At 38.9% G+C, this 27137-nt stretch overlaps 1 protein-coding gene across 4 annotated transcripts; it reads right to left on the bottom strand.

Annotated features, from left to right (window-relative positions):
• On the bottom strand, positions 1-25459 carry SPPL2A (signal peptide peptidase like 2A). Of its 4 annotated transcripts, XM_030456843.1 has the most exons (17): positions 24961-25459; positions 21460-21579; positions 20061-20243; positions 19033-19122; positions 16987-17120; positions 14968-15119; positions 13606-13702; positions 12866-12967; positions 12119-12200; positions 11642-11716; positions 10904-10960; positions 10693-10746; positions 10168-10267; positions 9239-9316; positions 8729-8889; positions 6595-6628; positions 2394-2719 (listed from the first exon to the last, which is right to left on the bottom strand). In XM_030456843.1, exons 1-17 carry the CDS (start codon positions 25360-25362, stop codon positions 2688-2690), a joined length of 1953 nt encoding a protein of 650 aa, XP_030312703.1. In that variant the 5' UTR covers positions 25363-25459; the 3' UTR covers positions 2394-2687. The 4 variants fall into 4 exon arrangements, with proteins under 4 accessions (XP_030312704.1, XP_030312702.1, XP_030312703.1 ...); XM_030456842.1 differs by lacking the exon at positions 6595-6628 and having other exon boundaries at positions 1792-2719; positions 24961-25458; XM_030456845.1 differs by lacking the exon at positions 10693-10746.
• Positions 25460-27137: the final 1678 nt, after the last annotated feature.

Here is a 27137-nt window from a genome sequence, read left to right as displayed (position 1 = left end):
GTAACATTTATTAATAACATTCTCAAAGTGATAAATTAAGAGTCATAAGGAATGGGGCTGTTGTCAGTAAAAATACAATGTAAAGGTAGTAAGGTTTTAATATTGTAGTTTGACTAAAAAGGCTTTTAACATAGTGTTTAGCCCAACCAAATTTAATATCAAAACATTCAAAATTGCTAAGTCTTGCAATCAGTTCTGTTGAATTTACAAAAACCTTATTTCAGTAGTCAGTACTAATCTATTATTTATATAAAATTTTAAACTCCATTCTTAATTTTTGTAAACAAAGCACATAAGCATTTGAAAGAAAATAGTTAGTTTACATCCCATTAAACTGCAGCACATGTACATGAAACCTTAGGCATGATCAGGCATGGGGCATAATTAGGCACAAAACAAGACAATTTCTACAGCCAGCTACTGAATGCACTCATGTTGCCAAAGGTCACCTTTGTTTATACTAACTCCTGTATATTATCCTGTATAGCTGAAAAACTAATAAATCCTCCATGCAGAAGATTTCAGTGAGGAAAAGGGGTCATACTACATAAATCTGTGAAGCTTTTGAGGGCTCTGAGTAGTGCATGACTTTGAGTTAAGACCTTTATCTCTTTCAGGAATTTTCAGAACCTCCTTCATAGCTATTTCGCTTTGGCAGATACTGGACTTGTCAAAGAGCATAACAGCTCATCAGAAGACAAGTTTTTACTCTGCTATTGGAACACTGAGGTATGCTGTAATTTCTTATTAAGTGCCAGTCAAATAAAAATTGAAGATAGTGCTGTATGTATGATATGTAGATCACTGTATTCTGAGGCTGCCAGTTCAAGCTTAGGTCAAGAAAGACAAGAGGGGTAACTACTCAGATGAAAACTCTAATTTCTGGTTTTCTTAAGGAACCTGCAAACAAGGTACTTATTTTACCAGTATCAACTGGCATCTGTGTGAATAGCAACTGATATTCAAGCTACAAGTTTGCTCCTGACTCTTGTGAACAAAGTTTTAAACTTGGTGTAAGTTACATAAAGAAGCAAAGTTGCAGTAAGCCTTCGTTAACTGTCAATAGAGATGTACAACTGTCTCAATTAGCATACTTCTAAAGTAAATCTAGCTACACTAGACTTAATCTGGTTAAGTTTTCCTGAGCCAACATGCCCCAAACTATGTCTCGAGTTGACCTTCAGACATTGAGGCACTTATGTGAGGCACTGCAGAAAAGCCTGCATTGCCATTGCCCAGCATGTGCTTATTTGGTTGTTTGTGCCAGAGTTCTTGAACTTGTACTGACTATAGGAATAACATCCATTAAAAGAATAGGAAAAATGTTTTAATGACTACCTGACATTAGCACTAAGTGAACTCAGTGGTTTCCTGTTGTTGCCTTCTCAATTTTCTTTGGTGTAAAATGCTAGCGTTACAGCTATACAAGTTTTCTATGTCTAATCCCTCTCAATTTGTAGTTTCCTGAAAAAAAGAAAAAGTGTCAAAGAAACTCAAACTCTACTGAATGCAAACTAATGATTTAAACTATTCCCCTTTTTCCAAGTCTGTAAAAGCTGAACCAAATTACAATTAAACACGTTAAAACACATGCACTGGCCTCAACTAGCACAGGCACTACTAGCACTATTCAAACCTGCTGTTTTGTCTATCAATTGCAAATAATATTCACAAGTAGTTTCCCCAAACAAAGAGAGTATGGTGTAGATGCAAAAGCTAAAGAAACCCCAGCCAACAAACAATAAACCCCCAAATCCCCAAACAAAACCAAAAAGCCACATCAACAACAACAAAAAGTCTTCCCCCATCCCTCTGAGCAGAGCAGAAATACAGACCCAAACTCAATGGGTAGGAGAAGAATCTGCCCAGAACTAATATTTTACCCCAACTCCCAAATAGCATTTCTTGGACAAACTCCCCTTTGCACCATCTTGTTTGCTTACCATTCCAGGAACTGCGCTAAGTTTCCAGGACTACTGTGTAAGTACCCCCTCCCTTTTGTTTTTGGAACTGGTTGGTGATGAACACTACCCAAAAACTTGCATCAAAGCTTAACAATGTTCACAATTAAGGCATTAACCAGTGATGATATGGGGGGTGTTGAGCAAGCAGCTCACAACTTCAAGCTAAATTTGCCTCGTCATCTATTTTATGGCTTACAATGTACAAAGACTAAAAATGCACTTTTTATTCAGTTACTTGTACAAATGGAACTATAATTTCATTGTTTAGTTACCTTACTATAAATCAGTCCTTTGAAGGGTACTGTATCATTTTCTTAAATGAAACTTGACTAGCTTTAAACAAAATTTTAAGAAAACATTTAATGCATCAAACTGATATGGGCAAGCAACTTTTAAAAAAATATACTGTATAGAAACGCATTTGGAAAATTGCATAGAAAATATCCTTTTATTTAAATCGACGTAAGGCACGGTTTTACTAGCTGTGGTTTGGCTGTAAAAATGCAAGTCTATATTTTGATTACTTTTATGTTAAACAATATTTTTCATAAAAATATAGGTCTGGGAGTAAAAAACCCTTTTACACAGAGTAGGAAATACTCCGTTGTAAAACTTCACCAAGTTTACTGTAATTAATTTGTAGAAAATTTTAATACAACTTTAAATCAGGATCCTACATGTTACTGTCCTCCATGCTGTTCACTGGCTGATGCTGTGCTTTCTTCATTTCCTGTATAATCCATGTGTTCCATCATCTAAATGGAGAAAGAAAAGATAAATGTCACTTTATAAAGAAATACTGCTTTTTGCCCAGTATTCAAAGTATGTGTTAGGTAAGAAATATAATTAAACATACATTAGAGTGTATTTTAGAAGCATAGAGATAAGTCCTCTTTAGGTCAGAAGAGCATTCAAGGCAAATAATCTGAGCTCTCTTAGTTAATGCTTTCCACTACAAAAGTGTTTTCCTCCAATCAAGGATCCAAGTTCTCTACAAGCAATTAAACTTTAGAGTCAAAAGCGCCTCAGTTATTAAATACAGAAAAGAACCAAGCCAAAACAAAACAATTGGGATTAAGCTATTTTTTTCAAAGACATGGTTTGCAGAACTGGAAATAGAACCTAGCATCCTACCTAACATTTACAGGTTAAGACTAATACTTACAGAAATAATAGCTTTCTTTTGTCCTGTCCGTAAAGGCTAGCTACATTACAGTAAGTAGAAACTAAATGTATTGGTAACATGTCTTTGTAAATTTTCCTTTTATTTTAAACAAGAAAATGGAATTGTAAAGTCATAGAATCACAGAATGTTTTGGGTTGGAAGGAACCTCGAAGACCTTCTAGTTCCAACCCTCCCTGCCTGGGCAGGAACACCTCCCATTAGACCACATTCCTCAAAGCTCCATCCAACCCCAGCCAGGGATGGGGCATCCACAACTTCTCCAAGCAATCTGTGCCAGCATCTCACCACCCTCAAATAAATTCTACCTAATAACCAATCTAAATCTACCCTCTTTCAGATTGAAACAGTTCCTCCTCATCCCAGTCACTACATGCCCTTATAAAAAGCCCCTCCCCAGCTTTCTTGTAGCCCTTTCAGTTACTGGAAGGGCTGAATACTTTCCAATTATTGTGACTGATGAGGTCACATGAATAACACAAGGAAATCTGGTACTTTTCCTGACTAAGAAGCTGTTCCCCTATCCACTGCTGTAGTGCTGGAGGGCAATAAAGGACTCCTATTTCCTCCCTGGGATACGACACTGAGTAAATTACAGAGGTAATGCTTTGTTAGCATGACAAACTGAGACTCAGAGTTTGAGAGCTTCAGAATGAAGCATAACTAACAAAAGGGTGAGGATTGGACAGCTTTGATAGCTGACAACCAGAGATGGAAGATATGGAAATAGTAAAACTAACACTGAACGTGTCAAAGAGCTCATATGCTCAGAGTAGCAAGATTACTAGGACAAGGGTACAATGCATAATGGTTTCAGCATCAAAAAGGACAAAACCCAACATACAATCTTATATAATGGCACATCTTGCCTAATAGTAAAAAAAGACTCCCTGTCTTTCTGTAAAAAGGCTGCTCACTGCGTGGGTTTTAAACTGGGCACATTTCCACACAGTGAAGACAATTTCTTTCTTGTCCAGCACCCACTGGAGAACCCTTGGCAAGAGAAAGCCAGACTCCAACACTGTTGTGTCATATGCTTGAGGAGAGCCAATGTCACTCAAACCAGAAAAGGTCTTTCACATCCCTCCCTTCCTGTGTCAGAATTCAGACAACAAGAATAAAGGTAGGCCCAAAAACCCGAGTTACAGCAACAGCACACACTCAGTGCAGCAATGGATACCAAGCTCCTGTACTAATGACAACCTTTCATTTAATAGAGTAAATCTAGAACTTTCACTCTGCACTGTGACCATAAAACCACATCAAAAATCACCCAAAACAAAACACTCCCTGCAATTACAGAAGTCAAACCATCATTCTGAGTGAGGATTGAAGTAGGCTTCCAGGACAAAACAACAAAAATAAAACCCTCACATCAAGCAATGCCATGTACATTCCTTCATCCTAGGGAAGATTAGCTAACAGCTGCCATACAGAGGGCACTTTTGGTAAGCATTTTTTTAAAAAAAAGTTTCCCTATTAAGCTGACAAGATGCTTCCTGAAGGAAACCCCAAAAAATCCACATACACAGAGCCAAACTAGAAACAGCAATACAAACTCCTACCTGTAAGAGAGTACATGGTACATATGCATGCATTTGCCTGCAAGACTCACTCTGATGATGTTGCATCCACATAGTTCTTAATAAATTACAGCAGTGATTAACTTGCAAGTATCTAAAAATGTTGTGACTCAAAATTGGCAAACTGTGTAACATGCCAGTGAAGAGTCTGTTGATTTATTATTTCAAGGAGACACAAAAAAGCTTGCTAAACACTTGAAATTGACAAACTGAAAAGCTGCAAGACTATTCTAAAGACTTCAGAGTTGCACTATCCCACTCGATTTTCTTCAGCTTACTAAAATGGTTTCATAGATTGTACTGATACAAAAAACCAAAAACAACAACAACAAAAAAACCCAATCAGTATTTTTAAATTAAATCAATAACTGGGAAATAAGTAGCAAGTTAGTTTATCATGCACGGTTTAGGCATACATGGGAGTTAAAGCAATCAAAAAAACCCTAGAAAAACCTTTGTTATATACTTCACACCAGCAATAGTGTCCATTTGGTGTTAGGAAAGTAGCTGCATTACTTCCTCAAGAAAACCCTGTGCTTCTGTGAATAGTTAAAATGTTTTTCTGTGCAGCAGCTCATTACAGCTCAGGACTACTCCATAAAAAGGCTACACAGAGCATAGCTAGAATTTAAGACTGCATCATTATACAGAAACAGAAATGTTCTCAGCTAAGAATTATAGGACCTCAGAGCTATCTTAGGGAGTAAAGTATTTCCCATATGCATGAAGCAGAAAATGATTTTTAAAAACCCTGTCAAGAACTTGAGTGCAGACAGCACGACAAAAGAATTTTAAGTTACAAAAATATAGTCTGACCATCCAACTTTAATTTGCATTCAGCTCTTCCCACTTCCTAACCTCTTCCTAAGTTTGTATCTAATTTATTTATTATTAAGGCTTTTTAGTGAGACTTAAATTGTTAAATTGTTAAATTGTTTCTATTGGAAGAAAGAAGCTAATGAGGAAAGCAGTTTCTAGTTCAGAATTTAAGACACAGTCAAAGTTCACTGTCTGAAATTGTCTTCAGTGTACAGGGCAGACAAGCTACACTTCATAAATGGATGTATAACTCTAGAAAGCTGAATGTAATTCAATATTACATTTAAAGGCTTAAATTCTGGAAGAAGTTGATTCTGGAAGAATTTGAAATTTCAAAGCTTGCATTGCTCTCTCCATGCTGTACTGGAGACAGAGTAAATACCATCAGTGTTAGCAGTCATGAGCTATAGCCTAGTAAGGTTAAACTTTCTTGCTGCAAATTAGCAGCTGTGCAGCAGCAAGACTACAAAAGCTGCTCTGAATCCTTGCTCCCTATCCCACTATGAGCCCTGCAGACAGTATGGGATAAAATATACTGTATTAAGATGATAGAGGAACTGCAGACATGACTACAAAGGCAAATTTTAACATTGAACATTATAACAGAGGAAAACAAAACTGTTGCTTAGCACTAATCAGGTTTTCACATGAATGCAATGGCACAGAAAAACTAGGTGAAGGATTTCTGCATAGGTAACAGCAAAGAAACTAACACTAATTCTAAATATTTTAAGACAGTCTTGGGGATCTGGAAATTTGTCAGGAGGCAAACAAAACCTGTCTTTAGGTTTAGGAATCATGAGTCTATTGATACTTAATATTGTTTTTCTGTATTCCTTTAAAGAAAGGAAAAACTCATACAGTTAGGCATAAATAACAGATTTATAACTTCACTTCTACCCTCTGAATTACTGAAAAAATATTGAATTACTCAGAAAAACTAAATAGTAGGCAGATGCAAAAAAGAATGAAATAAGGAAACAGAGGGGAAAAAAAGAAATAAGATGATTAATCAAGTTGCATTAAAAGAAGGCCATAATCACACCTTGCAGCAAAGGCGTCCTGGAGGAGTCCGATACCTAAATAAAATTCATTCCATTATTAAAACAACAGAGCAAAAATCTGAAAATCCCAAAGCTCAAAAAAGCAAAGTAATAGACTATAAACAAACAGCAGCATTCATGTAGTTACCTGACACACTGTAAATGCTCTTCTACCCTTATTCTTAGGACACTCTGCTTTAATACATCTGCAACATTTCTGTTCCCATGAGGACAAAGCAAACCTCAAGAGGAGTTTGATCACCCTTGTCTCTGGGAACTCTGCTCCAGTTCAAATTACCACTGTTGCAGCAAAAATCCCCAGTCTTCTGTTACCTTCCTATGTCCTCCCCAGACATGTGCACTGAAAGCTGGAGATTTCAACCCTGGGGTTGTGTGGGGTTTTCGTTTAAGTGTTTTGGTTTTTTCCAAAAAAAACGTTTTTCCTTTGTAAGCTCAGCAAGGACAGTTCAAAATAGAGCTTTATGTGAGGAGGACAACATAAAAGATCAACACTGTAGCATTCTGAGTGTGCCACCTCAGTAGCAACCTCTGGAAAAAAATTAATATAAAAAAAAAAGTTCTTCAGCAAATCACAGAAAAACAGGAGTTAGGTTACAAAGAAGTGTTCAATCACAGTCAAGTTTAAGTCATGGGTGGTGGAGTGGGGGTTGGAAATGAACATTTTCAGTTGTGCCAGAAATGAAGTCATCTGACCTCAAAACAAGCTGAAGTTCAGAGCAGTTTTAATCCTTCAAGAAACGAGTTGAAAGAACATGAAATAACTACTATGGCAACATAATTCGTCCAAGTATGAGTTTTGCTATGAGAAGTGCAAGAAATTTTTGTCGCTAAGAGAGTTTCCAGATTTACTTAGGCCAATCTTACTCAAAACTCAAGTGAGGAAAAATTTCAGAGCTTCCTTCAGAACTCCCAACAGATCCAGAGTTACTGGGGTTCAGACATGCAGCACTGTTCATTTTAGGAGAGCAAACACTCCCCAATTTATATACAAATACACAGCAAACCAAATTAATTCTGACCTACAAAGAAACATTTCTGTTCACCAGACACATGGAAGAAGAGTTGTCTTTCTAGACAAAAAGACTCTAGTGAAAGCTGAAGATCTCCTGAGTAATTTCATACCTAGCCAACCTCCAGATGAAATAGGTGTAGTGTTTAGCTGATAATATTATAGGAGCTGCATGCCTGCAGTTCTACATTTACAGGGATTACCACCACCTTGACTTCTATTCATCCATTTAAGCCTTGCAACCTAGAAGTAGAAAAATCAGCAGTTGCTCCTTTCCACCACTGACTTCACATCACCCACCTGCCCCTGCAGCAGACTCCATTCTCCGAGCCAAAAGCAACACAACACAGCTTAGCTGCTGCTGCTGAATTCAAACAATATTGGGCTTCAGGTCTCAGACAAAATTTACAGTAATGTCAAAACTGGTCTGTCTTGAGAGGAATGCCAGCTCACAAGGGCTCCTGGCACACCTGGCTACTACAGCAAGTCAAATCAGGGGGAACATGCACAGGCCAAGAGGCAGCGAGCAGGTGGGAGTCTGAAGCACTGCAATTCCTGAGCATTGTGAGAAATGACCAAAGAGGAAATGAAGAGCACCCAAGGCAGTGGGCACTCAGGGAGTGCTGAGATAGGAAAGTTACAAAGCCACTATTGCTAAATGCTCCCTATAACCCTGATGATGCAGGACACCAGTGATGCATGGAAACTTTATAGAATTCCAGTTGATCACCAACTTCTTTGAACTGCCTCTTAGTCCTTACAGGACCTATTGCAGATTGGAATCTGCATGCTTAAGTCAGTGACTTGTGTTATACCACACAAAGATGACAGATGATGAATGTTAAAACATGCAAAAAAAATTTCAGACAAAAAAAAGAAATTACTTTCCCCATGAGTACTGAACCAGCCATTGAATCTCCCTTTTCTTCTGCTTTGTCAGCTATGAGACTAAGGATTTTCTACAAACTTATTCTTTGAAAAGATTATTCTCCTTATTAATTCCAGAAGAGAACATGAAGACTAGCAAAAACTAAATTACAGGGGGTATGTAACCAAGTACTGAGAGATTCACATACTCAAAGACACTGAGAAGGCATCCAGCCTACCTGGTAACTGCTTCCTTTCCAAAACTTCTTCATCTCTTTGCGCCTCCAAGCAACAAGTGAGCTTGTAATGAGTGTACATGGCACCAGATAGAGAAGGGCAGGTTGTCCCATCTTCATCAGTGCCAAAACAACAAAAGTCAGCACCATACCAATGGCATACGCTATAAAAAAAACATATTTATACATAAACAATCAAGAACAGGTAACAATTTTAAAAGTTGCTCATTTAATAAGCCAGAATTACTTTTTTTTTTTTTAAAGTAGTATCTTCCTCGTTAATATAACTGCAGAAAAGGACAGTAGGCTGCTCTGCATTTGCAAGCTTCCCAAAGCAACTGACTGCCATAAAGAATACTCACCTTAAATATGGGCAGGCACATTGAAAAAAACCAAACATTATAAAGAGATTCTTGACAACATTGAACCTTGACCTGAAGAAAGCTCTCTAGTTCTGCCATTTAACAAAAGCTTGCATGAAGATTAGCACTGCTGAAATATCACATTATTTACCTATTGTACAGGAAATGTAGTATATAGAGGGTGAACGTGTTTGAACATCAAATCTTCGACAATAGGCAACCAGAAGCCCTTAAAGGGAAAAAAAAAAAAAAAAAAAAGCTATTATTGAAATATTTAGCTATGACTTTTTTTCCTCCAATCCTTCAAATCAAAACACCATGAAAAGAATTTATAGTAAGTCTGTCTGTTACTGTGTGTCATCTTCTTACCATTTATTTCTGGAAAGCCAACAACTAGTTTAAGAAATCCTACACTAAACCTTCAAAATCAAAACTATAATAGAAATATAAGGCAAGTGACCTTTGTATTAAAAGATTGGGTTTTAAAGCAAACTAATTACACTGTGTTATTTTCAATTTTCTAATACAGAAGAGTAACAACCTAGTTTTAATACTTTTCTGCAACAGAATTTTAATGTTGATTCCTAACAATCAACAACTTTGCCTTCATGCTGTTCATAAGATGGTGCTTTGTGCCTTAAATTTGCTCAAGATGCCAACTATGGCAAAATTCAGCTCTTCTGAGAAAGATGGAGAAATCTGATAATTCATTTTTCCATGAACTCACCTTTAATTAGGCAGTCTAGGATACAAAAATAATATGAAGTCACAGAATACTTCCTTTCTGTGCAATTTCAATGAGATTTAATTAATAATGGCAACTGGATTTTTCTGTGAGACTTGTACTTACACAATGCAGTGCAACAGAAAAACAAAACCCCCTCACTATTTAAGTTTTCTGTAACATATTAAGCTTTCTTGTATTGTGGCTGTTGTCACATCCTGCACTGACACATCAAGGCAAACTGTTGCCTTCAATATACTAATTACTTCATAGAATAAGTTCTAGTATTAATCAGTTAAAAATCAAACCCAAAATTTTTAATTATAAGTTAGAACTGAAAAAAAATATTTACTCACCTGGCACAATAATGTCTCCAAAACCCAACAATGAAAATGGCAAGTCACAGAGTGTTGATGCAGAGTATTCAAGTCTAGGCACTCTAATAACCACGGGTAACTGTAAAACAGTATTTCAGAAGCCCACATAAATCTGATCTAAAGCATCACAGTGTTTTGGATTATTTTTTTCTTGTTTGCTTAAATTGATAAACATTTTAAATATAATTAATCATCAATGCAGAACTTCAAAATAGGTAGAACCTGAAGTAAAAATGAGAAACCAACACAGAGAGTTGATAAAGCTTAAGGCAATAGGTAAACTGGAATTTCAGTTTTAAATATAATATGCGCACAGAAAAAAAAGTTAAAACATTTAACCACATAATGGGAATACCAAGTCTGGATTATTAACCTAACTATAGAGTATTGATCAATGATATCCAGGGCCCTGGAGAGAAATTTGGAAAGTCAGGTTTTCCCCAAAAGAATAGTCTTTTCAGAGGGAATAATTTAAAAATCCAGTATCTGAAATACAATCCTTACTTTCTCATGGGGAGCTGAGCGTTCAGTAGGGACTTCCACCAAGTTTCCATCATTCTAGGATCAAACCCAAGTCAACAGGTATTTAATAATTAAAAGAAAATAGCAGAAGCTGGCTATATTTTGTGAGAAAGTTATGCCAAAAAGCACACTATGAATTAGCTATGCAGTGTCAGTATTTTTATGTTGCAGATACCAAAACAGCTGTTCATACCTTTTCACTGTTTCCAAAAGGACCAGCTGCAACTTCAACCATAATACTTGCCCCATTCTGAAATTAAGGTTATTTTTAAAAATAAGTCAGTGGTTTGATATAGCAAAACATTCCTACTACATTTATAAAAAATGCTTGTACCTTATCTTATAATGCAGGACTGGATAGGTCCTGAATATCAACAGGAATGCACCAATATTGTCCAGTATTATACAGTATTGTTTTGTGTTAAAGCATAAATAACTGTTAAAAAACCCACAGACAACAAATCCTCTAAATGTAGCTGGAATTTTAGATAAAAAAATGTGTTGGCTTTTCCTTCCATGAGTTTCTGCTTCAAAATAAAAGGTTGCACACAGTTCATCCTACACTGCAAATGAGCAAGGCAGAAAGCACTAGAGCGAGTTCCAATGTACAGGTATTAGAAGTTAAAAAAGGAAGAAAACTGTGGGACACTGAATCTGTCATCATCATGCTGTCACACAACTGAGGACAGCCTATTTTTAGCCACACAATTGACAAAACCAATTAAATTATGGCACCTAAACAAGCATTATGCTCTACAGTCCACACAAGATAAAAATGTAGGCCACTGCTGTCTTAAATGTGGAAAAAGAAAAGGAAGTTTGCATTCCTGCAGCAAGAATACTGGAAACACTAATCTGCTCAACAAAAACATTGCCCCAGTTACCAGATAACATCTTTGGTTTTAATATAAAAATAAATTCACAGGCATACCTTTGTGATAAATGGTGTTATGAAGACAAAGAACACATCATATAAAAGGAGAAGGCCTAGAAGTATCACACAGGACTGGCAAAAAAAAAAAAAAATTAGCACAGGTTTTCTAGAACTGCATAGCTAGGTTCTGGTACCATTACTGTACCACCATGCTAAAAAAATTTAAACAAAACCAACAAACAAACAACAAAAAACCCAAAAACATAAACCAAACCACAAAAAACCAACAAACCCAACCAAACCAGAGAAACAACCCAAAAAACCCAAAACCAAACAATACAACAAAAAAGGAAGCACAACTCCCACCCCTCCACACAACCCTGGAATAACATTTAGAAACAGGATTAATTTCATTTAATAATTACTTAAAATGGCAAGGATTTTTTTTTTTAGTTCTGAAAACCTACTCCCTGAAACTAAACTTCCTGATTAATGGCATTAGAATACTTTCTTACATTAAGCAACTTGCAGTACCTTAAAGTTGGGCATTTTCAGTGTTTTAATAAAGTTTAGGCAGAAAGCAACTCCCAAAATATCTTGCAAAATCCAAGCCCACCTAAAAAGAACAACACATTTTTACATGTTATTCAAATTACTGCTGAAATCTAAACACAATAATGGTTTTCGATTTCACAGGAAACAGCAAGATCTCAAAATGGATCAGAAAGCAAGAAATTAGTTCTTAGGAATTATTACTAGGAAACCCACAAAAATACTAGTTTCAAGATTGTCAGTTTCCACCAGCCTCTGATCATAAACAGGTCACAATTGTTTGTCAGTGTACTACAGAGAAAAGGAGCTGAACAGAGGCCATAACAGGGCCATAACAGTTCACTTGACTGAAGGCCTACTTTAACATGTGGCTTGAGATGCTGCTTACGGTTACACTACAAGACTTGTTTATTTATGGTCCTGTGCTTCCACTGGGCCATAGGAAGCATCAGTCCTCTGCTCCCTGTGCTATTTTTGCAGGTTTTTCTCTTTTATTGCAATCCTTAGTGATCAAGCCAGTTCTTCATCCTCTTCATAATTTTTGTAACTTCAAACTACCAAAGTTCATTTATAAAGCTATGTCCTCTATTATTCCCATACTTACATGACTTATTTGAAATCAGCACTGGACTTTAGAAGGATGCTGTGCTCCAGGATCTGTTTTATGATGGGTAGTTCATTAATGGCAATTTTTCATAGTATTCTTTTAAGTCAGAAAGCACCACTTACCTATCTTCATTTCGAAACACTGCCCAGGTGACAGATGCTGCTATGCAGAACGCAGCAAGAAAAATAAGCCTGACTTCAATGCTTTTGTTGCAACATGCAATCCTGAAATAAAATAACAGAATTAAAAAAGAAAGACTGCAACAGCCAAAACACATGCCTGTGCTATCACAGGTCTTTAAGATAACAAGGTGTTCTCATTGTCAGAGCTTCACCTATGCACATTTTTTCCATCTGGATCCAGGTGGCATTTTGCTTGCAACTGCAGTACCAGTCCCCCTGGGTTGCATTAAAAACATACCCACAGATAGCAAAACCAAGATGGGCTGTGATGGCCAGTGATGACTGGATCATCTAGCACCAATATGCTCTACTAAGTGGCATGTAAACAGACTATTAGGCTTCTAAGCATTTCTCCTTTAGGGAGAAAAAATTGCTGCATTAAACAATAGTGGTTTTTTGAAGTTAAGATGCAGAGGAAGAAAAGAGGGACATTCTCATACTAATAGCTGCAGGATAATTAACTCAGGAGTAATAAGAGAAGGCTATCTGTACACTGATAACATACCACCTCAGCTAGAACTGTAACCAACTAACTTCTGCCACAAAGGACACACACTGTGTTGCCTTCACAAGAAGTTAAAACTTGGTCTGTCAAACTGTTCTCCTGTTTTCCCATTACCCTCAGTAGCAAACAAAAAAAAAGAAATCTGATGCTTATAATATTGAAAACTGTACAATACCTGCACTGCCCAAATGGTATATGTCCTATTAATGCTGCAAGACAGTTGTACAGACTCGTTGCAGATGCCAAGCAGAAGACTGATATTATCACATAAACTAGATAAAAGCAATTGAAGAGAGGAATCAGTGACAAAATAAAAATAATAGCAAACAGGAACTGAACACAACAACATACATTTACTAATTACAAAAAGAGATACAGAGACCACCACCACAGAGCTTACCTTTGCAACTGGCTTTGCTGGAAACACTCCTGCACCTGTACTTCAATCACTGAATTATCTCAACTCTAAGCACTGATACAAGGATTTACTTTCACACATTACATTAGTAACAGATCAAAGTGGTGGTTTTTGGTTGGTTGTTTTTAACTAAACAGAGATTTATCCCTGGGACAGCACATTGTGCTGTGGTAACAGTTCTTTACCTCCAAATAATTTCATATCCACGTCTGCTCCAAAGTGCACAGAACTACAGCTTCTTAGGGGAAAAATGAACGTATTTGCTTTTAACTATTCATATTTCTTCCTCCCTCTAATTTGTTACTCATTTTTCTTTCTCCTTTAAGAGGCCTCTTTCTTCACTTTTCTAAATCTCACCTGAAAAAACTCAGAGTAAACAGGGGACATTTAAACCTAAATCTTTTGATCACATTAAAAGGTTTATCAGTTATTAGTGGGACTAGTTTAGTATAGGTATAGCACTGCCAGTAGTCAAAAGAACAAAAGCTAAACAAAAATCAGAAGTCATGGTAGTGAAATTTCTTAGCCAGGTTAACTGGTAACAAATTCTAGGTAAGTGATTTTAGCAGCTTTCAGAATTATTTATATTGTTCATAATAAAAAGTCCAATTTAAAACAGTGTATGTTTTTTTGTTTCATGACTTGAGGGAAAGGGAAAAAAAAAGTATCAACCAGCATTTTGGAAACAGTATTTTAATGGAATTGCATAACTCAAGAACTTAGCCTGTTGCCAGTATACTTGAATTTATTATGGCAATGACAGAATACTCAGTTCTTAAACTAGGACCCTGCAACCAGAAACTCAGTGTCAGTGCAGCAATACTTGACAACAGCTTTCACTCACTGCCATCCTACCAAGAACAGTGACACAATGTACCTCACTAGCCACCTCTCCTTCACAATACTCAGAATGAACACTGTCAAGGCAGCTTCTGTAAGAGGGCAGAAGCAAGCTTTTTTCTTTGTTAAGCAGCAACTGCTTTTCAACCCTCAACACCTACATGGAGAGAGCAATTAAAAAATTACATTAATTTTAGTTTAGAAATCTAGCTTTTCAGACAAAACCTAATAAGATCATACCGAAAAAGAATTCCAATGAAATTATCCATTGTTTCTTACCTAACCATTTGTAGAAGAAATAAAGTAAGACCAGCATGACACAACAGATGACAACGAACAAGATAACTGTCATAGGGGTGAAAGTAACATTTTCTTCCTTCTTCTGTCTTGTTTCTCTCTCCCCAGGACTTGCTACTGCTTTCAAATTCTCACTGTTTTAAGAGAACACCACACATTTACTCTGATGACAGACTATGAAAATGTTTTACTATGACAAGAACTGTTGGTTATAAAACATTTCGGTCTTATCCTTCATACCATTATTTGACCTAAAAATACATACAAATGGTATGATTATTGTTTTGAATTTCTCTCAATTTCTAAAATGGAGATGCACACTTTTAACTTGGTGTAGATCACAAGGAAAAAATTAACTGCCATCCTTTCCAATTCTGTGGCAATTGCCAAGTTTAAGGAGGACCCCCAACCAAAACCCTAATCTGTATGATAAATCAAAATCATGGATATTATACACTGTTTTTAAACCTCAACTGTAGACATTAAGTGTCTGCAAAACCCCTTCATGTTAGCAGAACGAAGCTACTAAATATTGATTCTTTTACCCTTATTCCTCATAATTACAAAGTTAGAGAGGAGGTGTAATTGGGGATGTTCACTGAGAGCAAGATTTCTGCACATACATACTCCATATTTATACCTCACCATGCAAAATAAGGAGACTTAAATTGTTGTGTTTGTGCTTTGAGCAGATAGCCTACTGCTTTTTATTACAGATGCTGGTGCAACTTGCCCATCAGATAGCATGCTCCTGATGAATCCCAGGACCTACCTACAAAATGCTGAACTCAGCACTGAAAACAGCTACCTTCAAAAGAGAAAAACCCACAGGAGTAAGGCACTTTGTTGGATGAATCACCTTCTCAGAGGACATGCTTTGAATAAGCAGCTTTTAAAAAAAAAAAAAAAAAAAAAGTTTGCCCTGGATTTATGAAAGTGTACTTCAAGAAGTTTAACATAATTACATTTAGGTATTTTTCAGTATGGGAGACAGCATCACATTTTGTTATTTTAGCATTGAGTGCTGCCACACCCTACAGCACTGCAGGGTAAAAAAGAAGCACAATATGATCCAAGCTTTAAAAAAAGAAACACAGACATTGCTCTCCTTGTAGTTCTTTAATCTCTCTAAAATCACTAGATTTGCATAACTAGTGGGAAAGAGGAAGATGTTGTTATCACATACAATTCAATCCCTGTTTTCTGGGGAGCAAAGCACTCGAACACCAACGGGAATGGGAAGGCCATTCATCCAAGAAATACTGCAGAATAATATCATGGTCTATATCCAGTTTAGCTCCAAACCTTTACTGCCCCTCATTTCCCTCCATTTGCCACATTCTACACTTCCACTGCCTCCCTTCCCTGCACAGGGACTGCTGCTGCCTCCTTGTCCCTCTCTAGTCCTAGAGCTGCCTTTGCCCCTGCCTCTGTAGCTTGCCCAGGTAGCACACAAAGCTGAAGCAGATATCCTGGTTGGACTTTAAATATCTGGAGCTACCCAAACACAACCAAACCTAATTCCCCACAGTTCCTAGTGACAGGAGCATGGTTCAGAAGCTGCTGCACAGATTCTTAATGAAGCAGCTGTCAGATCACTGCCAGTGCAGATGCTGACTACAACTAGTATATACCACTTGGATCACCACACGTCTGAAGTGTCTTTAAAATACCTGATTTCTATCATGAGTATTGGAGTATTATTATGAAGCTAGTTATAGGACATTGGGTCATCTATCAAAATGTTAACTTGTCCCTCCTCCCAAAAGCTGCATAATCCTTCAGATCTTTTACAGCCTGCTACTTAAGGTTCCTCAAAGACCTACAGTGATTTTTCAAAGGTTGCTTTGCTCTAGCATCTCACGACAAAGCAGCTAATTACACCTAGTTCTTCTCTTTCTTTTAACTACCAACCTAAAATAGTTTCTCACTAATCATAGTGACAGTTTTCACAAAATCTGTAGTCCACAAAATTTAAGCAGTTTTGTTTGATAAACTTACAGTTCTGCTACTCCACTCCAGTAGCCTCCTAGTGCCACTGTAAACACAGCAATTAGGAAGATGACAACTATACTGCAGTCAAAATCCAGCAAAGGTGGTGAATACAGAGTCACATTAACTTCATTTCCAAGTGTCTGAAAAATAACACACAAGTTGGTTCATAAGGACAATTAAGAAATTACACTGCTAATTTTCCAACAAGATGCACATCATGATTTCCTACTCTTAACCTCCACTCCCATCACAGGGAGCTCCAGAATCAAGCTCTCAGTCACATCAGATAACTCTGCAAGAGAGCCATCCACTTACCAGCTTTGTAACACTCTGATAATGCTATCAAGACTCATAAAATACCTCACTCAAATGGTGAAACTTAACAGATTAAGTCGAAGAAAAAAGGAGAAAGAATGCTTATACAACGTAGCTACCCTCAGACTGGTGCTGTCTCTCATAAACAAAAGGAGAAAGTTGGAAGCCTTGAAAAGAGTGAAAACAGAAATACACCTGCAGTAGGAAGACTACAATAGCTGCCAGATGATCAGCAGCACACATCATTCAAAACAACAGCTGCCAGTGACATGACAGAAGACTTCTTGAAAACTACATCATAACTAGGAAAGGATCACTTGTAGTCCTGGCTGTGTTCCTCACTATTTTTATGAGGGCAAGTCCATTTTAAGACAGAACTGAATTCTTTAATTCAAAAGCAGTACAAGACATCACCTGGCACACTAACAAATTAGCAAAGTAGAATCACTTCTGTATAGCTGTATGACACTACCCTAGGCAGCACCAGGCAACAGAGTGGTGCAGAGAAGATTCAGAACAAATCAGGGATCTAACCTTGTCCTATCTCCCTTTCGTGTTAGCAGGGCGTATCTGAAAACCACTCAACTATGCAAACAACCCTTGTCTCACTTGAAAGAAAAGATTTCAAGACAGTGGACAACCCAAACCAAAATGCAGTAATCAATCTGGAGAGTGAGGACAGTCATCCCAAAGCTTCAGTCATGTCAATGCTTGGGCAAGAACCAATCTTTAATGGGGACAGTAAACAGCCTAAGTCCTATACATCTAGGCACAACTGCAGTTTGCATACTTACCTAGGACAACCTCCCATGGCAGCTCTGAAGATTAAGAGCAGAAATGGTGAAGTAAGCTTGCAAATTCAATCCAAGAGGCTAAAACTACACAGATTAGCACTAACCTCTGCTGTTCACAGAAAAACATGCAGTAAGCTGTGCAGTGCAACTCCTGCCTACCAAAACTATTTAACACTAAATAAAGGCAAAACAACAAAATGCAACAGAAAAAGACACACCAATAAAAAGACAGTGCTTTCTTTAATATCCTCTGCAATATTCTGTATCCTATTATTAGATGACATGGAAAAGTACCTCCAAATACCCCCCAAACAAACTGCTCTGTTTCTGAGGTGTAGGAGGTACCACAACTGCCATATATTAATGACACACTCTTGGCATTTCATCATGAACAGCAGAGACTCAAACCATACTGCCTACCTGCTCTGTAACAGATGCTGTCATGCTATATAAAAGACAAAGCTCATCATCTGGCAAAGCCAAGAAAACCCTCACATCTTCCCCAAGATCCAACCCGATGAGGTACTGCTTGCTTGAAAGATTTCATCCCTGCAGACACAGGCTCAACCGTTTTCACTTCTGTGCTGACAGAACACTCAGGGTGTAGCTCTGGACACATGTCAGGCATCTGCAACAGTATGCATGTCTACTGGAAGGCTACTTATCTTGTTTAGCAGGAGACTTCCAAGATTAGCCTCCCTCCATTTAGATATTACATTTGCCATTCTTAGAATTCTAATTAAGCATTCTCTCAAATTAACCCTGAATTAGGAAGACGAGCACTTTCACAACTCAATAACCATCCTCATCTGTGAGACTGAAAGCAGTATCTGGGTATATTCAGATCAGGTAGACATCCATATCTGACCTCAAAGTATTTTACTTATTTGTTAAAAAAAGCAGGTTTATACAAACCAGAACATGCTGAAGTTACATTACTTACCAGCTGCATATCTACTATGTCATTATATCTTATAAGAGCAATTGGAATAGTCACATCTTCAAAATCAGTCTTGTTATCTGAAATAGGAGACTAAAAGAGAAAGTGTTAGTGGTAAGCATGTTGAGCCTAGTTGCAAAACAGCTTAGATCCCCAAAAGCAGTTTATCTTTTAAATAAAAAAGACATATAGATGTGGCACTTAAGAATGCAATTTAGAACTGGGGTCAGTAGAGTTAGGTTAATGGTTGGACTTTATGATCTTATGATCTTTTCCAACCTGAATGATTCTGTGATTCTGTAAATTTTTTAGTGGTTTTTTTCATCCTACAAAAAGACAGACCTCATCTATGACTGGGTCCCGAAGGTTAGTGAAGACAGATCTACTTAAATAAAAACAAGTGATACTGCAAACACACCTGAATTCAGAAGGTTCCTGTGTTTTACTATTACAAGGGAAAAATAAAAATGTTGATTTTATTCTCTATGTTTTTAAAACAAGATTAATTTTTTGTGATAATCCTACTAATTCCTAATTTTCAAATATTTGTACATATACGTTGCAGCTATAATAGAGAACAAAAAACCCAAGAAAAGTATTTGTACCTATTTCTCAAATTGCCTCTTTATTTCCATTTTTCTGATTACATTTTCCTCACTTATTTTTGTCACACATGTTTAAAACAATATTGCCTAAGATTAGAGAGAGTTCAGAGTACACTGTAATCAGGGAATGATAAAGACAAGCATCTGCATTCAGAAACACGATTAGAGGTACTAGGAACAGACTAAAAATACAATTCAGCTGTAAATACTTTTAGATGATAAAGCACAGCATTGCTCAGAGCTAACAGGGTCTCAGGAACAGCAGTGGTGCCAGGGCAGCACTCTGTGACTCCTGCTGGAGTCCCACACCTTGCCAGGGTCCTCCACTTCTGGGGTTTCTCTCAGCTAGGCCTGAACAACACTGCACCAGAGCAAAAAGATAAGGCACTATTACACTGTACAAGAAAACCTCATGTTGGAACTTACCAGCCTGGATTTACTGGCAACCAAGAGCATTTTAGCACCCAAACTTTGTGCTATTTTTGCTTTCTCCAAGACAGTGCAGTTTCCTCTCATCACTGCAACTGCCTTGTCCTTCATTAAGCCAGAAGGAACTTCAGAATAATTGCAGAGTACTGTAGAAGTCAGATTTTCCAGAGTGCTGAAAGTCTGCAGAGAAAAGAGGAAGAAAATGAACATAATGGAATTGTAGTACTGGAGGCTGATCTAGAGGACTACATTACTGCACTCCCTAATTTGAGGCTTGCCAGAAAGAGGCACAACAGAAAGGAATCATTAATTCAGGAACATAAAATCAGAGTGGTTTCTGCACCCTGCAATACTGAAGGACATTTAGAGTAGCTTATAGTCAAAATATCTGTCTGTTTCTAAACACAGTTTCACAGAAGTTACTGCTGCCATTTAAATATAAGAAACCAGTTATATAGGAAAATCACTGCCTGCAGTTCTGGGGAAGACAGCATATCCTCTGTGATATTTTTATGCTTCACAAGCCAAATGAGCACCAATAGATAAAACATAACCACAGTTCTGAAGTATAACACTTGTTCAAAAACAGTTATAATATATAAGTTATTACCAAAAAGATTTTTAAAAATATATCTCCCCTTATTTCAAAGTTCAATTCCATATTGACAACTATTTTTAAATTATTGGTTTTCTTCAGTCAAGTCATCCCAGTAGCCAAAGTAGCACAGCAAAGATGTTTGGGGCAGACAAGTTATTTTGGCTGGTTTACATTGAGTTAACCTGCTAACTAACAAAGGACAGGAGGGAAGGGAGAGAAGAGTGTCCTGATCACTTCTAAACACTACCAAGTATTTTCTGTTTATATAAAGAGTGCCTGAAGAAAATGTTTCTTCCTCACACCCCAGTTTGGCTCAAGGAAACATGCTCAGGAAATAGAGCATGATGATACATTCCAGGTAATCTCTTGTTCCACCACGTTCACCTTCCAGACCGAGGAACCAATACAAGAAATCTCTTTCACAAGTTTACAACATTTTTGTAAACTAAAAAACAGAAGCCTTACTACCAAATCTAATCTTGGACATACTAATAACACTTGTGTAAAAAAATTAACCATATCAGATGAATCCGCTAATGCATTTAAAACTGGTTCTAAACATAGATTATCACCTTGATAAACTTTGGAAGCTGACTTTTTCAAGTTTAGAAAAACCATAGAGATTTGGGATAGGGGAAGGCACACCACACAACAGCACAGGATGGGGACATGACCCCAAAAGGTAAATATTTGGTGTAGCATCTATTTCACTCAAAATTTTGAAGAGCAGTTAAAGCTGATTCCAATTTCATTTCACATTCTAGTTTTCTTAAGAGAGTATGACTGTACACTACTTACAGCATTGTCCAGGCTCTTTGGAAGAGATAACCAACTAGAATTGTAAATTATGCAGTAATCCTTTGTTACTGGAGGTACACCACTTCCAGAAGCATGCAGGATCCCCTCATCTGCAGTTACCTGCAACAAACCAGGGTGTTCTGAATTAAACAAGTTCAGAATATCACTATAAGAATATTCTTCTAGAAAGCTGTTAGGAAGAGAAAGAGCCATTAGGAAAAACTGAATTTATTCAATTAAATTATTTCATATGACTCATTCCATGAGAAATGTGTAGCTTAAGAGCAGGACAAATCTAGTCTGTACAATGCTACTTCTCACTTATAATACAATGGATTTGTTGCCAGTGCAGTTCATGTCACTGTATAGAAGGCTATTTGAGATTCTGTACCCTATATTAATTTAAAAAAAAAAAAATTTACATAGAAAGCAATTAAAACTGTTCATGGAAAAGTGGACTGAAGTCCCTCCTTACAGATTCTAGAATTTCATCAACCAATAAAGGTATTATTTGGCAATTTCTAGAATGTTTTTATCAACTAACTGTAAATACAAAGATTTCAACTAGTGGAAAGAAGAATTTGTGTAGTTAAGGAAACACTGGTGTTTCTTAAGATTACTCTTAGTGTCTCCCCCATGTAATATGATTTTTTACTTACAAATTTATATGAATTTTAAAACTTCTGATAATTTTAGGGATATACTTCCCATAACTATTAATATACTAATAGAAGTTAGGTATCTAAGAGGATAAATGAACAGACTAAAGACTAGATGTAGTTACAGCTGCAAAGTAGCAAAAACACATGCACATCAATTGTATGTCAAAGAAGTGTCACCTTGAGACCAGGATATGATCACATGTCAACTGCTTTTTTTGAGAGAAACTGACAATCAAGTGAACTGATCAAAACTGGGAAATTATCAATTGATTAAAAAAATGTAAATCCTTTTGTAAATGCCATGTTTGTCTGAAAGAACACTAAGATACTAAGCCAGAAGCAGGCATAGGGAAAGCTCAAATATGTCAGATGTAGAACGCTAATCTTTAGCAGTGCTAGCATTCCAGTATTATACAGCCAGTGAGACCTAGAAAGAAAAGAAAAACATGTGACATTATTGTTTTAGCTGTCTATGTCTGCCTGGTTTGAATAGCAAAAAACCTTCTTCAGAAGAATCCATTATCCTGGCTATAGCGCGTGAACATCTGCTGGGAGAGCTGTGTCAAAGGGACCCAGCACATTAACTCTTTAACATAACAGCTCTTCAGCTGTTGGCTAAAATAAGTTGCTCCATGACACATGAGCACAGAAATTATCAAGTTTACCTCTTAAGTGCAGTCACCTAAATGTATTTTGCTTCTAAGTTGCCATTAGCTTAGACTTCCAAGAGGCACAAACCTCAAGATATTTCCATCCATTAAAAGCTCTTTCTGCTTCACGAAGTGGAATAAAATGTGTTTTCTGGGTTCCCAGAAATCAAGTGTTAATGCTACACAAGTGTAAATCTACCTAGAAGGAGCAATTACTTGCTTATTTTATAATCATGTTTTGTTTGGCAAGCTTCCCTTCCCTGGGGATGAATCAGGAAACGCGATTCTTGCTCCCGAGGTGACGGGAGGACCAGAACGTACCAGTCACCCTCATGTATTCATTGATGAGTTAAAGACAACATTTAAAAGTTAAAAATTATTAACCTGCCTCCACAGGCTCACTTGCTCCCAAAGAAAAAATGCTCCCAGGTGGAGCAGAGGCACAACAGCCGTCCTTAACTAAAGGGGCACCATCATCTCCTTTCACTTCAGGTTCAGACACTTCCCAATGGCCCCTTCAAACAAATGTCTTCCTACTTTTGCCAGGTGGTTCCTTCATATTTCTTTCCATTAACACCTTTACATTTTCATTGTATAATCCCTTATTTTTGATAGAGAGGACAACATCTTATACTCTCTCTTAATCCTTATTGCTTCTAAACCAGCCCTGTCACTGCACAGATATAAGCCTGGACTGACTGTTGAGCTTTGGAATACACTGGTAACTCCACCACACAGAATACTGTAGTTATATGAACCAGTGAACACAGAGACCAAACCAAGCCTGTATTTAAAACATTCATCACTGTTAGTGTCTACATGAAATGCTCAAGACTTAAATGCACAGAACAAGGCGAAGGGAGTATGTTCAGAGCAAGTAACAACATAAACCTCACAGAAACAGGGTAGGAAAGATCTAGGCACAAAAAAGACACAAGCATCATTTCACAATCCTGCCAGTGGACACAGTCTCCTCCTTCCCTCCCTTCAGGCACTGTGACACAGAGGAATCAGTGCAGGGGCTCAGAGATCAGCAGCAATCCTTCCCCAGACATCTACTGCCTTACCAAGCACTCCCCACACTGTAGCCTCGGAAGCTGCTCTGGAGGCTGCATGGCCCAGTCTAACACTCATGGCTGCTACAGCTGCATGTGTAGAGCAAAGGAGGAGGCAGGACACAGGGCCTGGAGTCCTACAGAAGGGCAGGAGAATCCCACAGCAAACTCCTGGGGTAAGGGGCAAAGCCACTCTTCAAAAAACCCTCACACAACCAGCAACAGCTAAACAGGCCTCACAAACAGCCAGGGAGCACTTTAGGGAGAGACAGAAGCTGCTTTACCTAAAGGCCTTCTCAGAGCACTAACAAACTGCTCTGCACTCACTGTTGAGCACATCCAGTGAGGATTTCCTTCACAGGAAAGTACTCTACATCTCACCTTGCCAAAACGAAGCAAAAATTGTATTAAAAACAAGCAGACAAAAGGAACCCAACAACAAAACAACTCAGTGGAGCAGGATTTAATGCAGATACGCCCTTCATATTGCTCAAGCAGATTATCCCCATTTCACTGCTCCGCTGGGGCGGCAGAAGGCAACCTGCCGGATTCCCACAGAGCAGACCCCTGGATGCCCGGAGAAGCTGCTAAGGTGGCAGGTCAGAGGAACGAGCCAAAAGCCAGGACACGGACACACACCACGAGCTTCGCCCCCTTCCCCAACAGCCAGACGTAAACACTTCTACACACAACGTTCACCGGCGTTCACCTGCGCAGCTACTCGGGAGATTTCTTATCCAAAGCTGCCAAAGCGTGACCGCAGCCGAGGAAGGGGCTTGGGGAAGCGAACCGGGGGCCCTTGCCCGGGGCAGGCCCGGGAGGCCCGAAACCGCCTCGGGGCACAGCTGAGAGCCAAACCGCTGCCCATGGGGTGTCCGGAGGCGAGGGCACACACCAGGCCAGACAGAGCAGAGCTACGCCAGAACCGTGCCCAGACCGGCCGGGGTCCTACAGAGAACGGCCAGCGGGAGCCCCGCGGCCGGCAGAGGAAGGGAAGCGACGGGCGGCCCGTCCGGCTCCACCGCCATCCTTGGCCCGGCCGTCACCCCGCACCCGCCCGGGCTGCCACAAGCGGCGCGGCCCAGGAGCCGGGCCCCCGACGCCTCCCGCGGCCAGGGCAGCGCAGCCCCTTACCGGCGGGAGCAGCAGGGCCCACAGGGCGGCCCACAGCAGCCCGGCGGCCCTCATCTTCCTCAGCCGCCGACACCTGCTCGGGGAAGGGCCTCGGCTGCTCTCGGGCTCCCCACGGCCGCCACGGAGCCTTTCACCGCCGCCGGCTCCAGCAGCGGCGCCACTTCCTCTTCCGTCCGCCGCGGCCGAGGGGGGCGGCAGCTGCTGCCGGCGGCGGGGACACCAGGAGACGGGAACACGGGGATACGGGGGCCCCGGGCGAGTGGTGGTCGCGGAGGGGTTTAAGGGCAGGACTGCCCAGGCGTGTCCGTGCCGACAGCCCGGGCTGCCCCGTCCCCCCCGCGTTCTGTCCTTCGCTGGGGTGTTCTGGGGGGTCAGCAGCTGCCAGGTGGTGGAGTCTCCCATTTAGCAGCTCCAAAATGTGCGGGTTTTAGGTATCTGAAACCCTTAACGGCCATTACAAATAAAAGGAAACGGAGGGGTTTTTTGCGATGCCGCAGATTTTTAAGAACCAGCGAAAACTTGTGGGCAGGCAACAGACTGGAAGAGCTCCGTGATTTACCAGCTAAGGAAGTTGTGCAACCCCTTTCACTCGAGGTTTCCAAGCACTGGTGACACCGTTCCCTCCTGCCCCTTGCCAAAGGGCCGGGGGCCACTGGGGCCTGCGGTGGCAGAGGAGAAGATGAGGAAGATAACTGGAGAGAGAAGGGGCTATGGCCACGATGGCAGAGGCGGGAGGAAAAAGGGGGAAGCAAGAGGATGAGGGTTGAGCTGCAGTCCCAGTCAGTGAATCTGAGCCTTCTGTGTGTAACCCACTTGCTCGAGTTGCTCACAAACTAAAGGGTTATTAGTTATTGGTTATTACTACAGAGGAAGAGGGTTCCTGCATGCAGTTTTCCCTCTGTGTGAATTTCAAAACTTTGCCATGTGGAACCTATACAAGGAACATTTCCCTCCCACTACATGGCAATTTTTCATTAAGATGCTGTTGCTGTCAAAATCTGAATAACGTTTACACACCTATAAATAAGTGGTGTTTTGATCAATACAGATACTTTGATGATAACAGGCAAGCTTCTCCCTGACACTTCTCCAGTTCATCTTTGTATCACCAACCAGCACAACAGGCTTATGCATCTTGTAGATTTACAAGGCTGCAAAAGTGTGTCTAAAAATTTAATGTGCTTAAACAGTGAGAGATAATAGAACACCATGACACAGCTACTAATTCATAGTCTGTGCAGAACTGGTATTTTAAAAAACAGCTGGTCCATTTGTTTCTATTTTGGTGCTGTTGTCAGAGTAACCATGGCACTTCACAGCAACTATTATCTCTTCTGAATGTAACAAGATCTGGATAACAGATTAATATACATCACTTCAATAAATCTATATCCATTCTGTGATCTGTAAAGTGCTCAGAGGACACACACGACAGTGTATTTCAGTTATGGAAGAAGTGTTTAATTTGAATTGCAAGTGAATAGCTGCTCACAGAATCAGATTCCATAGGATGTCCTGCCCTACCAAACACCTCCCTCTCCTTGCATTCCCCAGGAAAGCACAGCAGTTTTTATTCTGTCTGTAGCTGAAAGAAAAAGAAAAGGAAAAGGAAAAAAAAAAAAAAAAAGCTGAGAAATACTGGAAATAACAAGGAGTACAGTTTCCTTTAAATAAAATTAAATTGCTATATTAAATTAAATATTAAAAAATATTAAATTGCTATAAATATACACGTGGTTTGATCTCCCTTGTCTTCATGTATGTTTAAATATAGTGGGATAAGCATCTCAAGATAAACACATTCACTGCAGTCTATTGGGGCATTCAGGTTAGAAAGATGTACACTGAAGAGCCCTACTGTTAGCTCAAGACATGGGTAGCTCACATTGAGGACATAAGTAAAAGCTTATTAGTTATTCCTTATTGGCAATTTAATTTTCATTTAATTTTATGTCTAATTCTGTTTATTTCGCATAAAATACCATAAACAGAAAATAGTTGCCTGGCTAGGCAGGCAGATTTGGAAGGGTTGCTATCAGCATTAGGTATTTAAGAGAAAACACTGCGTAATTTTTAAAGGGCTAAGACTGCAAAAGGGACTAGAATCTTGCAATTGAATGGCTTACTGAACAGTTATGTCATACAAAAATCAGTAAAGAGAGGATTTTGGGTTCACT

This window comes from Calypte anna, chromosome 10 (assembly GCF_003957555.1).
Source record: "Calypte anna isolate BGI_N300 chromosome 10, bCalAnn1_v1.p, whole genome shotgun sequence".
Lineage (NCBI taxonomy): Eukaryota > Metazoa > Chordata > Aves > Apodiformes > Trochilidae > Calypte > Calypte anna.
Note: the sequence above shows the minus strand (reverse complement) of the source record. Positions and strands in the feature narration are given on the sequence as shown.

Coding starts and splice junctions, on each gene's coding strand:
- SPPL2A (XM_030456842.1), bottom strand. CDS start 25,362: ATGGGAGACTCCACCACCTGGCAGCTGCTGACCCCCCAGAACACCCCA. Junction 12,201..12,865: donor GTGTTTCGAAATGAAGATAG/GTAAGTGGTGCT, acceptor TGTTCTTTTTAG/GTGGGCTTGGATTTTGCAAG. Junction 10,268..10,692: donor GCTCAGCTCCCCATGAGAAA/GTAAGGATTGTA, acceptor ACTGTTTTACAG/TTACCCGTGGTTATTAGAGT.